The 13,533-nt window shown below is 37.5% G+C and overlaps 1 protein-coding gene across 11 annotated transcripts in view; it reads right to left on the reverse strand.

Moving 5' to 3' along the window:
* Nucleotides 1-5,058: 5,058 nt before the first annotated feature.
* Nucleotides 5,059-13,533, reverse strand: part of MEF2C (myocyte enhancer factor 2C) — a 141,123-nt gene continuing 132,648 nt past the window's right edge. For 8 of the 11 annotated variants that reach the window (XM_051642559.1, XM_051642556.1, XM_051642558.1 and 5 more), the window contains one exon: nt 5,059-9,994. In XM_051642559.1, coding sequence (XP_051498519.1) covers nt 9,673-9,994 — 322 coding nt within the window. In that variant the 3' untranslated portion in view covers nt 5,059-9,672. The remainder of the gene's footprint in view (nt 9,995-13,533) is intronic. The other 3 variants (XM_051642562.1, XM_051642560.1, XM_051642561.1) reach the window with 1 other exon arrangement.

Below are 13,533 nucleotides of genomic sequence, written 5' to 3' on the forward strand. Positions count from 1 at the left end.
CTATCTTGGGACAAAGCTTGATTTTCTGCAATAATCAAATTAAATGATACACTGAATTGTTCAGCTAATATTCTGAGAGTGTAAATAGAGAAGTCGTTGCAGAAGGCTGTGTTTGACGAGGACTCAGCCTCTGCCTCCACAGGCTAAGGTAGTACAAGGGAGGTTTTTTAAAATTATTGTTACATTTATGCTGCATCTGTCATGAACATTTCTTGTGAGCTGCTAAATTACTCTCACTAGATGATTTCATAGCTAGACTATTAATACACTTGACTAGTTCACAGTCTCAGAGATACAAAAACATTTTTAGAAGCTCCTAAAATACATTGGTCTACATTGAAGGATTAGAAGCAGCAGAAACCACCATTTGACAACCCTTGAGTTTGATCTGTGTAGCGTATCTGTGGAATTTTGCTTAGGAGTTTCTGCACTTAGCCCTGTAATTTTGACGAAATTACAGCATATTGTTTAAGTCAGTCAGTCTAGACAAGAAAGTCTGCACAAGGATGGCTAATCCAGGATATGTGTTTGTGCACTGATCTGATGGGCTGCTTGCAAAAGCAATCTTAATCCGCTGAGCACATGGAATACGTTTCCCAGTGATGCTGTTCCATGGAATTTCCTGTGTGGCTGGGTGCTCCAACAGTGAACAAAGATTTCATTTGTTATCCTGGGCATGTATGTAGTTTATTAATTAAAACGTAAATACTAGCATATTTACATTTGCAAGCATGTTTTTTTTTCATGGTGGGAGCAGTCCCAGTGAATTAGCTGGCACTTTGGAGACAGCTACAAATCAATCTTTGGAGCAAAGTTCTGGTGCTTGGTTGAACAGAGCTTATCAGCCCCAAGTCTGTATTTGTGTCACTTCTCTGTTTTCATTCCCCACCCCCATGGTTACACTATCATATTGTCCCATTCCTGTAGGTGCACATTAACTCTATCAATCACACATCCTTAACTGTACTTGCACATCTGTAGTTTATGCAGTTATTAATTTTTCCTGGCTGTTGTGGAATAAATAAACAGGTGCAAGTCAACTGGATGTGCCTCACAATATTGAAAAAGCAAAGCCATACTAAATGTAAAGGCCTAACAGCTTTAGCTCTTGGCTTTTCAGGCATGCTGACTGCTTAATTTGTACTGTATTCATTTCTAACATATGCATAGTCTGGGAAAAAAAAAAAAAGGGTCTGCAGGGAAAGAAGGATGATTATATTATGTGATATGTATGTAGACACAAGAACTGCCATATGGGATCAGATCAAAAGTGCATTTATCTCATTATCTTCTCCCGGACAGTGGTCTGTAGGGGATTTTCAGAGGGAAGAACATGAAAAAAAAAAAAAGGCATATATGAATTCTCCCCTAGAATACCTCTCATTTTCCAGAAATAAGCTGTGGAAAATCTTCCCTTACCCCAGCTGTGAGCTGTAAGTGTATCATCATGCTTAACAGGAGTAGCACCCCCTTAATTTGTCTAACCCCTTATGAACTTACCCAGACTTATTCTTTCTACAATGTTTTACAGCCACAACTGCCCCCACTTAATGACATGTACTGTGGTCATCATAGATCCTTGTGAACCTGATATCTGGTGGTTTCCTTTGACATCCCTTGATTCTGCTGTTTTTAGAAGAGAGCTGGTAGTGGTTTCCTGGAGATCTGCTGCCCCCACACCATTCATGTAAGGATATAGTCTCTCATTTACTTATTTTCCAAGCTGGAAGCTTCATATTTTGTGTAATTTCTCCTTCCGACCAGATCTGCCAGTGGCTCATCCTACTCCATACTCTTTTTGAGGAAAGGTATTAGATCAGAGTTTCCTACTGTAGCAACACATCTGAAAGAATGTCCTAATGGTATTTCCTAGGTCTCAGTTCTTCTAAAAATCCATTCTAATGTAGTGTAGAAAGTTCAAAAAACTTACTTGGACAGCCGTCAAGGAGAGATAAATTTATGCAGGATGACTAAGTGCCACATGTATAATATTTTGACAAGCTTATCTTTGAACGTTTAGGGTGTTGCTGTGAGGTAACAGCCACAGTGCAATCTCCTCCAAGTTTATGTCTTAAATTTCACTGAGTGACTGTTCAGTACGCATAGTTAGAGAGTACCACTGTAAATCAGGCTGCTTTGCCTCTGCTGGTGACTATAAACTAAACACACTTAGATGAGGAACCTCTTTTCAGTTTTTCCAAAGTAATTAATATGTATTATAGCAAAGTATAGGGAGAGAAAGTGATTGCTTCCTGATACACGTCAGAGTTTCACATCAAGAACCACTCTTTTGACATATATTCATATATGTAGGCACAGAAAAGCAGAATTTTATGTTTTATTTGTTTATTTTTAACAAGCAATTCCTATGATGATTTCCTCAGTGGTTCAAAATGCAACCTAGTAAATGCAGTTGATTGCATCTGTACCAGTCATCTTGGTGGTCTGCATGCTGTGTCTTGGCTTGTCAGGTGTCCGTAGTCAGATTCCAGGTGCTTTTTCCTTGTTTCCTCCTTCTGAGTTTTGGAGATGCAACACACTTTTGTACACACTTGTCCCAGGATTCTGTGTTTTCACTCTGAGACTGCATGACCTATGCTGAGCAACTCTTCTAAATACAGCAAATAATTAGCACTGTAATGTGCTGTCTGAACAAAATTGTGGTTTACACCAATGTTTATCACGAAAATATACTGCCTTGAAGTTTTCCCAGCCAATTAAATGTTCTTTTACATCCCTTCTTGTATTCAGTTAAAGAAATGTAACCTTTCAGCTAACTGAGCTCAACCACTGCCTCCAGAATCAGGCAATATATTTTCTAGGCTAAACCAATTGTGGGTCATTATCCAGACAAGTACAAGCAGATACTTGAAATGAAAAGCTCTGGGCAGGCTACGAAGGAGTTGCAGACAAAAACACAAAGACAGAAGAGAGTAGAAAGGACAATTAGAACAGCATACTTTGCAGGTTTCAGAAGCAATGTATTAATTTCAAATTCATCATTTGCACAAGCATCCTTGTGTTAGCTTTGAACCATCCCTAGTGATTAAGGTGATGCAGAATGGAACCATAGCATGCTTTGAAATCTGCTGGGAGAAGAGGGAGAAACACCTTCATCAGCAGAAACACTACTGTTAGCCATAATGCCTGGTAACAACAGTTAAAGTTATCTTGGACATGTTTACTTGAGCTGCACAGAATGCAGTACAGATTTACCAAGTGCAGGTGATCTGAATACTCAATATAAAGTGTCTAGTGCAGTACACGAATACAGAATAAACACAGCATGAGTTTGCTATGGCTATGCAGTCTGAGCCTCCCAAAATCAGGGACTCCAGAAAACCAGAGTTCCATTTATATGTATGGGAAAACATCCACGGAGCAGGTGAAGCCTTACTACATTGCTCTGCTTTGGTAGTTTTCCACTGAATTAATAAGAAATAGAGGCATGAACGATGTCTTTCTGCCATTAACCAACTAAATGGTCGGATTGTTTTAAGATAATTTCTCTTTGCTGGACCTTCTCATTGCCCAGTATTTTACCTGTGAAAATGCAGGCATTACCTTTGAGAAAGGTCTAGGCATGAAAGGGTCACAGCAACAACAAGCGAAGGTATAAGCAGAACTGGAAGTCTGAGGTCTCTTTTTAGACGTATGTAACAACTCTCTCAGCACAGTTTTCCAGTTCTAAAATGATGATGTTGACTTTTGCTAAAGGAGATGAAGCAAACAATTCAGAAGAAAAAGCTATGTGGCTTACTTAGATCATACAACTGCTCTTTAGAATTACATATGGAACATTATGGGAGAAAACTCATTTAAATAACTGGTCCACTTCTGTTGCAACACACAATTAAAATAATTGTTTAAAAATATAGTTCACAGAATCTAAAGCAAAGTAATCAGCGTGTGTTTTTCTGGAATAATATATAACAAAACATAGTATATAACAGACTCTATTTGCCAAGGAATTCCTTTTGCAGTGCGGGTATGTCATTGTCAGTATTAATCACACAGATGAGTGACTGAAGGAGCAACTACTCCCAAATATTAATTCTCTGAGGTTTCAGAGAGTATTACATTCTACTGCATTTCCAGAAATATTGTGCTCATCCTTGCCAACGATGACAAAAAATTATTTACTTGAGAAAAATGTGTTATGGAATAAAACCCATAAGACATTTAATCTCAGTTTTAGCATCTAATTATTATGCTGCGTCTAACACTGCAATACTAGAAATGTTTATATTTTAAAAACTGTCATTAAAAGCAACAGGTAAATAACAGCACAGCTGTTTTCTTTCATAAACATATTTAGAAACTAGGCCTTGTAATGTTATTTTTGAAATTGACACATTCACCAAGCACCTTCAGTTATTAATAGCTGGTCTGCCTCTGGCATGAAAAAAACATCTTGTTGAATTAAAGTGATCCTTGTATTTTTAGACTCCAAAACTATAAATGTTAGAGGGGGGAAAAAAATGAAACTACAACAAAAGTACACAAAAAGAAACAGATTAATTCTGACACAGTCTCTACGAAGTTATCATGTTAAAGCATATATATAAAGCATGGACCCAAAAATATACGAATTTGACACAGAACACCTTCTTGTTTGGTAGGGTTTTTGCATAGTTCTCTGCATGGGGAGAAATTACAGGACATGTATATACAAGAATCTGGATTCCCTGACAAGGACTAAGTACCTAAAAGACAGGCATTATCTCACCTAGCTCTGCTCCTAGCTCAGACATCAGGGCCAGATTCAGATGGACTCATTCAAAATGACACTAACTTCCAGAACAACTACAGATTTTCTCTACCTTGGTGGGATGATATGTGATGGGGCATTAACATTTGTGTGGCACCAATATGCTCAGGGCACTACAAAAAGGTGCTTAACTTTCTCAGCAAGCACAAGTGACAGGCAGAGAGGTCCTCGAGGCAACTGCCAGCTGTTAAAGTTCTGATTCTTTCACATATTACAATGCAAAACAGTGAAAATAGAACAGTATTCAAATTAATTAAAAAAAAAAAAAATGCACCACAGACACCATATCACTAAGAAAGCCAGTAACTTTACTGATTTGTCTGCAAAATACAAATTATACCTTATTTCCAGCAGGAGAATCTTTTGAAATTTTCCCATTTTTGTTCACTACAGACAGCTGAATTAAGTCCCTTGAGATACACAGATGTGGTTTAACTTAGTTATAACATCTTGTCATCTAGTGGCGACAAAGTCCAGCTTATGCCGCTGTGAGCCTCTACTTTAATATTTTTGCAAATGCTTGTATGCTCCCATTTACAAGCTATTTTGTTATCACCATTGTTTTATGGAAGCAAATCCCCATGAAAGAGAAGAAAAAAAGAAAAAAAAAAAAAAAAAAAAAAAAGAGGATACAACAAACCATCTGAAGCAATCCAAGTGTAATGCCTGTGGTAACCCAGGTCTGATATTAGTTACTCCACAAAAGATTCTGGTACTGCATTTTAAATTATTTTTTTAAACTTTTTTTATTTTATTTTTTTTTAAATGAGTTGCTTAACTGACCTTTTTTGAATCAAACTGAGGTATGGATCAGTCTGAGGTATGAGCAGGGAAGGTAGAAATGCAACACCTGATAATGAAAATAATCAAACAGTTTTGATGCAGAAGGTCTGTGGCTCAAAGCTTGGATTGCTCCACATCTTTGGTTAAAATATATTAACAAAAGCCTTTTTTTTACATCTACAGTCTGAAGCATTCTAACAGACACCAATGTTCCATCAGTCCTTCAAGAGACCTGTAGTGGCAGGAAATTAATGCCATATAACTGACGACATCACAGCAGATGGCACAAACAGGAACAGATGAAGTATGCCATGTTTAGGCAACAGCCTTTATTGAGGTTTCAAGTGGCTTTTAAAAAATTACAAAGCATTTACCTTCAAGGCGAAGGAAGAAGGAAAACAAAACAGCTCTGTTAGGACTATAGATAAAAGAGGGTATATAGGATAACACATACAATACAAAAGGGTTGACATCCTTGAAAACAGTCTATGGGTTCTTTTATTCTTATGCTAGCTTTACCTGAAAAAGATCTGAGGACAACAGATTTTTTTTTTATATTATTCATTAAAAACTGCTAAATTCCTCTTCTGGGAAAAATATAAGCCATTTTGTTATAAAACACAACTTTTGAAAAACACTGAAATGACAAAAGCTTTACTGCCAATGGCTCAATGCATACAATATACAGGTTGTGCAGATAGGGTATATCATATAATTGTCACCAGCAATTAAACACTAACTGACAACACCTTTTAATAGAGGTTAGCATAGCTATAACAATACTTGCAGATGTCTAGAATGCCACTTCAGGTGTTTGAACTTACAATTAAGAATGTTGCCTAAAACATTATATAGCATGGGTTAAGGTAAAGTAAATGTTAATACTCTTTCAGGGCTCTGCCCCAAACTCCTTAAATACAAAGGAATCACACAATAAACCCAAATTAGCTTTGCAAATACAATAAATGGTAAGGTACAGATAAAGGAACAAGAAAGGTAGACAGTTCTAGTTTACAGAAAGTGACTTCACAATCAAAGTTGTGCTTCTTATAATTAGATCAGTTTGCAAATATGCATTATCCCCCACAATTTGCCAGTATAAGTTAGTTGCCCTCTGCAGCAGGAACTAGAGGGGTGACTGGCATTTATTTTCACGTGATTCTGTTCTACTTGTGTTTATACAAAAATCACTGTCAGAGTTAATATAAATTGCCCAGGCAATACTTTTCACGCTATTTCTGCTTAGTTACTTGCAGTAATATATTACACTGCATCTTCGTTAAATACGATACCTTTCCTTTTTCATGCGTTGCTGAGGCAAATCGCAAGGTAAACTATTAATATGGCTATTCTTCATATATCAATAGACCAAATCCCCTTCCCCACTGACAAGTTTCTACTACAATACTGATAAAGTTGTATTTATTTCTTGAAATTACAAGGTACATTTGTGATATATTTGCATATTTTTGACACACCAAAGATTAAAATTCTCAGAAGAGAATACGAGTATAGATTCATTTGAAGGTGAAGAAAGTGGTTTCAAAAACAGCTTTTTTGTGTTTTAAAATTAATTATGGGCCCCATTATACCTTTTTTTGTTTTGTTTTGTTGTTTTTTTGTTTTGCTTTTTTGGTTTTTTTTTGTGTTTTTGTCATTTTTTTGTGTTTTTTTTGTTTTGTTTTGGTTTTTTTGTGTTTTGTTTTTTTTTGTGTGGTTTTTTTGTGTTTTTTTATTTTATTTTAAACATGCGTATCTTTTTGTTTACCCTGCAGACTGCTACACGAGATAAGATGTATGCATTAGCAGCACAGTATTCTGCTTAACGATTATCCAGATTATGCACTAGCCCCTGCACGGCTGAGAGTGCCTGTAAGGCAGGCTTCTGCAAAGTCTTGTTAAGTGAAAAGTGTATGTCCCAATGCGTGCTGTGGTCTGTTCATCTTTCTCTATGGAGAGGTTACACTCTGTCATCCAGCAGTGCACAGCAACTGCATGTACAGGTGGGAAGCAGCGAGTGGATTTCCCTCAACAAACTATTCTGTGTTGATTTTTAGCTGTCACACCTGTAGCCTTCGTCATAGTGTCAATGTAGGTAGGTGAGAGTTGGAAGGACTCTTGGAAAAAGGAGAAATATTACAGTTTTACTCTGGCACGAACATTTTGCTTAAACACTTTTTTCCCTTCAATAGAAAGGTTAAACTGAAACACTTGAATATGTCATTTTCTGGTAATAAACATGAGGGACAAAGAGAGACTTATAGGAGGGATAGATTCCCTCTGGTCAAGCTGTTTTAGTCAAAGGAACAATACGAGGCAGGAGAAAACGTGGGTGCCATTTGCTGAAGCAAATCTTGCTAGGGTGAAAATATACAAGGAGCGACCAAAGTGCCCACGGTGAGATGACATGGCTGCAGAGGTCCATGAGAACCAGGGACCTGATGGCCAATATTGGCTGTCTAAGATCAATCGCCTTCTGAATGGTCCTTTAATTGAGGATCTCTCTACTAGCTTCGAATCTGTGAGAGAGGGGAGCAATCTTTACAGCAGGCATGTTCGTGCCCATCCCTCCCTTTAACTCTCCCTACTGCTTCTGCAAATATTCACCTGCACTCACGTAGCTGACAGCCGTTAGAGCTGTACATCCAATTCTGACAGGCAGAATACCAGCTTAATTAATGAGAAAGGGCCAAGTTATGCCACTTTGTCATTTAACCCATGGAAAACTACAAGATACGCAGGACATTGAGTAATAGAAGGGCCCTTAACTTGTTACAATGCACAAAACAGCATGAAAGAACTAATCAGTATATACAATGGATCGCAATTCACCCAACTGATTGTAAAATGCTGTATTAAAATGATTAAAGTTGTTACACCATGGGTAAGTTCTAACTTTTTACAGATCAGTCTTTCAACAGCTGACTTTGATCTGTATAATATCTACCCAGTAAAAGAAAACCAAAAGAAAATAGTTAAATGTGCAACTGCACAAATATAATTCCCCACTATTAAGATAACAAAAACTTTTGCTATTACCATAATTATTATATATATTAGAAAGCTATACACAAGCATGTTAATTTCACAGATTTTTTTAAAAGATTCTTAATATTTTATATAATTAGAAATACACATTTCAGAAACAAAACTTCTGCAAAGAGAAAACAGTTAACTTGGTTAGCAAAGCATGGAGTTCTTCATGGCTTAGGGTAGTGCTTTCTATACAAAAAGTCCTTTTTGTTTGTTTCTTCAGGACTGTTTAAAAGATTAGCAAAGCTATCAAGGAAAAAAGAACACATTTTGGCTTAAGGAAACTACAAAAGCCACAAATGCTTTGCAAACTCTGTCTTATTTTTTAATATGAAAATAAGCAAAATGTAATGTACATACTTTTATTCTTTTTTTATTTAATAAGTGATGCAGACCCAGAATTTTTAAAATTAATTGTTAGCCCTCAACCTCAACATTTTTACAAGTATGGTCCTCTTTAATTGTTTTGATCCTTTTTAACTGAGTGCCATACTCCAATGATATGCCTGCATGTTTGTTAGCATTTTCGGCATGTTAGGTGACCCGGTCTCTTTCTAGCATCAATTCATGGTCACCCAACTGCTGGGTCTGTCAAAACATCTGTACATTTTCTATATGTTGCATAACAGCTGCTTTCTCTCTCAGTAAAGATCTGCCATTTCTGGCAAATGTTTTCCTTTTTTTGTCTATTTACAAGTAAATAACGTTGAACCTGCAACATGACACTATCTATTGTAACATACATTTTGCAAGGGAGCACAACAGTGAAAAGAAGTTAGCCTTAAAATCTATTTTGTACAAGTGTTCTGTTGTACAACTCAAGTGCTAAGCTTATCTCAGCATTTCTGTTTATCCTTATACTGTATCACTGAGGCAATTTAAAAGTACTTTTACAAAACAGAGTACCTGACTTTTTTTTTGTTTTGTTTTGTTTCCACACACGGCACATATAATGCATATCGACCCCCCCTGCCCCCCTCCCACCTCCCTCCACCCCCCCCCTCCCATTAAGGTATAGCACACACACACTGCAAGAAAAAAAATAAAATAAAATAATAAAAATAAACTAATAGGTAATAAAGTTATCATGTCGCCCATCCTTCAGAGAGCCGCATGCGCTTGACAGAGGGGCTTTCCCTTTCGTCCGGCGAAGGTCTGGTGAGTCCAATGGGGGAGTGGAATTCGTTCCGGTGGTCTTCCCGGTCACTTCCATCGTAGGAACTGCTACAGCTGCTCAAACTGTCAACAGGAGATCTCCCCGCCTCATGGCGCGTGTGCTGTGGGTATCTCGAGGGTGTGGTGGTACGGTCTCTAGGAGGAGAAACAGGTTCTGACTTGATGTTGAGGCTTTGAGTAGAAGGCAGGGAGAGATTTGTACTCTGAGATAAATGAGTGCTAGTGCAAGCTCTGTAGGAGGAAAGGAAACCCAGTTACAGACGGAGGAGGCATGGAGCCCCCAGATATGCACAAACACTCACACAAAACACCAGTGTAAAGGCTCGCACGGGACCAGCGCCTGAGGAGAGCATAAGGACTGTTTTCTGGGTAGAATTCACTAATTCAAAGAGGTGAAAGCCGCACAACCCATGTGGTTGGCGGGAGCGGGACGTGCCCTTGGGATTCCAAGGAGGTCTTGCTTTTCAGTCTCTCTCTCTCTCTCCTCTCCCTTTTCTGACTCAAGCGTCACCACAAATTTTGGAAGGCGAGCCTTTGCACTGTTGCAGCCACCTGAAGGTTTCATTGTAACTAATGCTTGTGTGCGTGTAGGCAGCGGCTGAGACAGGGGAGGCGCGGCCTTTTCGCTGGGATTAACCCAACTAGTTTGAGTGCACCCAACTGTTTCATCGCTGGTCATTTGACATGTGGCTTCGGGTGCAAAAAGAGGAACAAAAAATTAGGGCCAGGTACATTTTATGCCTTTTAGAATCGAGTTGAAATTACTGGTCCTAGGATTGACATTTGTAAAATACCGCAGGCAGGGAAGGATTGAGATACGATTGTATGGTTTAAATCGATGGATTCATTACTTAATCCAGGATACTTTTGAATAAACTACCAAAGAGATGCGGAAGAGCAGTGGAAGATGCCACAGGATTGTACTCTGCCTGTAGGAGAGCTCAGCTCAGAGGATGCTCCAAGAATCAAGAGAAATTGCTAAAACTTTTTCAGAGGTAAGCTCTGTAACTATTCTACGGTTCATTTTCTTTCTGTGCATTTTTTCTGGGCAGGTGGAGGCAGAGGGAAGTTGAGAGGCAGGGAGGAGAGTGAACAGTGAGAATGTGCTTTATCTCTATGAAGAAATGAGATCGCTTGTGTCTGCAGGATGTTTTGTACAAAAGCACCACCTCCTGGCAAAACCTGACGTTTTGTTATTAAAATAGAGTTCTCGACATACAGTTCACATACTACATTGCTAGGCTGGAGTTAGTGTCTAGCCCTAGAGAGACAGTTTCAAGGGTTTTGGTAGTGAGTATTTGTACAGGGGGAGACTGAAGGCAGCTGGGGGCAACAGGCCTCTTGGCCTCAAAAGCTTTTAAACCCAATGGATGTGCAGGGTTTTTACTGCAAGCAAAAGAAGTACTGTGATTTGGAAGGAATTTTTAAATATTTAGAAGAAAAAAAAATCAAGTTTAGATGTGGTATTTTCAATTATTTAAATATTCCACTTCTTATGATTTCTCATCAACTGGGAATTGAGCTTCACTTACACAACATTTACTATAACTTCCATGAAAGAAAAAATGTTGTTTTCGTCTGACAGAGTTAAAATGAAACTACACGACTTCAATATTGAATGATATAAGCTGCTTTCACCAGGAATTATTACAGTCTTTAATAATGGATGGATCTTGTTAGAAACAGAGAAAGCACGATGTTCCACCTCCAATTGTTTTTATGTACCCTTCATTCCTATACAAATGAATGTGCCAAATTTGCAGCAAATCCTTTCATAAGTCACAGAGTTCTTGAGTACTAGCCCTCACAGTAGTAGAGGTAGGCATTTTTTTTTTTTTTCCAAAGAGGGCATTTTATTTACTTTTGTAATGACTAAATTAACATATATATAAGGAACTTCAAATATCAGACTTTGTCATTTCAATTTAGTTAAATATTCCACTCTTTTCCTAAAAACTTGTTGCAAAGAATCCAACAAGAATAAAAAAATGCATGCAAGGTTGGTGTTTGGTTTTTATTGTTTCTTTTATTTTTTTTGCTTTTTTTTTTGCTTTTCATTTCCAGTGACTTTATTTTTAAGTTGCTTAGGAGACACTAGGACTTCACATGGGAAAACTGACTGTCAGTTTAGTAACATCAGCAAATAGTATTTAATAGTATTTCAGAAGTGAACATGAGAATGCATCTCTATAGACCTTTCTTTAGGTTCCTTGTGCAGGCTTATACAAACACCTGGCATACAAATTTGGGACAGTCAAAAAAATTCTACAGGTTGATCTACATTTTGGACATTTTTTGTAAAATGAAAAAAAAAAAAAGTTAAGAAGTAATTCTGGCAGGTCAAGACCAAATTTTTGAGGTTTAAAACAACATCAATATATTAAAGCAGTAATAAATATATATATATTTTTTCTTTCTAGTGTAGTCTTTTTCAGCTACAACTATTTCTGAATTTTAATATCTGGTTTTTTTTATGACTATAATTTACTTCATTTCATTAAAATTTTCTGGAACATTTTAGTGAGAATCTCATCTCAGCTAAAATGGTTTAATTACAAGGGAAACCTGCAGTTGCACATAGATGTGAGTGATGAAACAATACATACTTCGGTGCAGTCCTTAGACTTGTATTCTAAACAGAGGATTGATCTCTATTCAGAAAAGAAACTGTATAGTAAAAAATGAGAATTCTGTCTGCTGCAAAATTCTTTCTTTTTGTGTATTCATGTGAGTGAGTGGAGAAACAGCTGCTTGTGTCTATATGTATCAATGTATATTTCATACTGTCACTTCATATAGGCTGTTCTGGTCCAGGCATGTCTCATTTTCATCACCTGAAACCTACGCTAAGTTCACTGGAAAACAAACAGGTTTGTAATATAGAAAATCCACAGAGAAAATAAAGCAAATTACTTCAAAGAATTGTTTATAATTGTAGGCACTCAACAAGTGCCATGCAGTCCACTCACGTTGATTTAATCACTTTTTTTTTTTTTCCCTCCCCCCCATATATCGCATGAAAACATTTTGGTTTATACGGACAATGAAGAAAATTAATGTTTTACTTTTACACAGCAGTTCCTGTTGAGACCAGCATGGTGAAAATGTGATGCTTGTTTAGAATAAAACAGCCACAGGGGAGAAATGCTGATTCCCATCTGGGTTGAACACAGAGCAACTACACAGCTCTCCTGTGCAAGGGGTGGGAAGCAAGTCAGGACACAAGGTGCTTACAACTGGGCTTGGTCCTTGCTGATGCCAGCGAGATCAGCTCTGTGTTTGTCTCCATCTATTCAAAACTTCAGCTGGTTTGGAAGCTCAGCATGCACAGGTAGAGATGCAGGTCTGAGCAGGTGGTGAGTGAGGACATGAACATGCACCAAACAGGTTTGTACAGAGGGAACAAAGTGTTCTATAGAAGGAAGGAAGAGCCTCACATACCTTTTCTTTATACCCAGACTTACTTCTCTAAATCAGTTTACTTCCTCACATCATACAATTTCCCACCATAAATAGAAATAAGGAAACATTGAACAGTCACTGCAAAATTTTGTTATGTACCTTTAGTTATGTGCTCGTCTGTAGCTAGGAGAACAGAGGGTATTTCTGACTTGCTAGCAAAGCAGCCTTCCTCCCTCTCCTCTGTTTTTCTTTCAGGTAAAAATAAAGGTTTTTTCATGCTTTTGATCAATGTAAAAGCAGAGTAAGAATTTCTGTGTCAAGATATTTTGATTATTTCTCATAAGTTAATGTCTACTCTTTAAAAATAA

Source organism: Apus apus, chromosome Z (assembly GCF_020740795.1).
Source record: "Apus apus isolate bApuApu2 chromosome Z, bApuApu2.pri.cur, whole genome shotgun sequence".
In the NCBI taxonomy this organism is placed as follows: Eukaryota; Metazoa; Chordata; class Aves; order Apodiformes; family Apodidae; genus Apus; species Apus apus.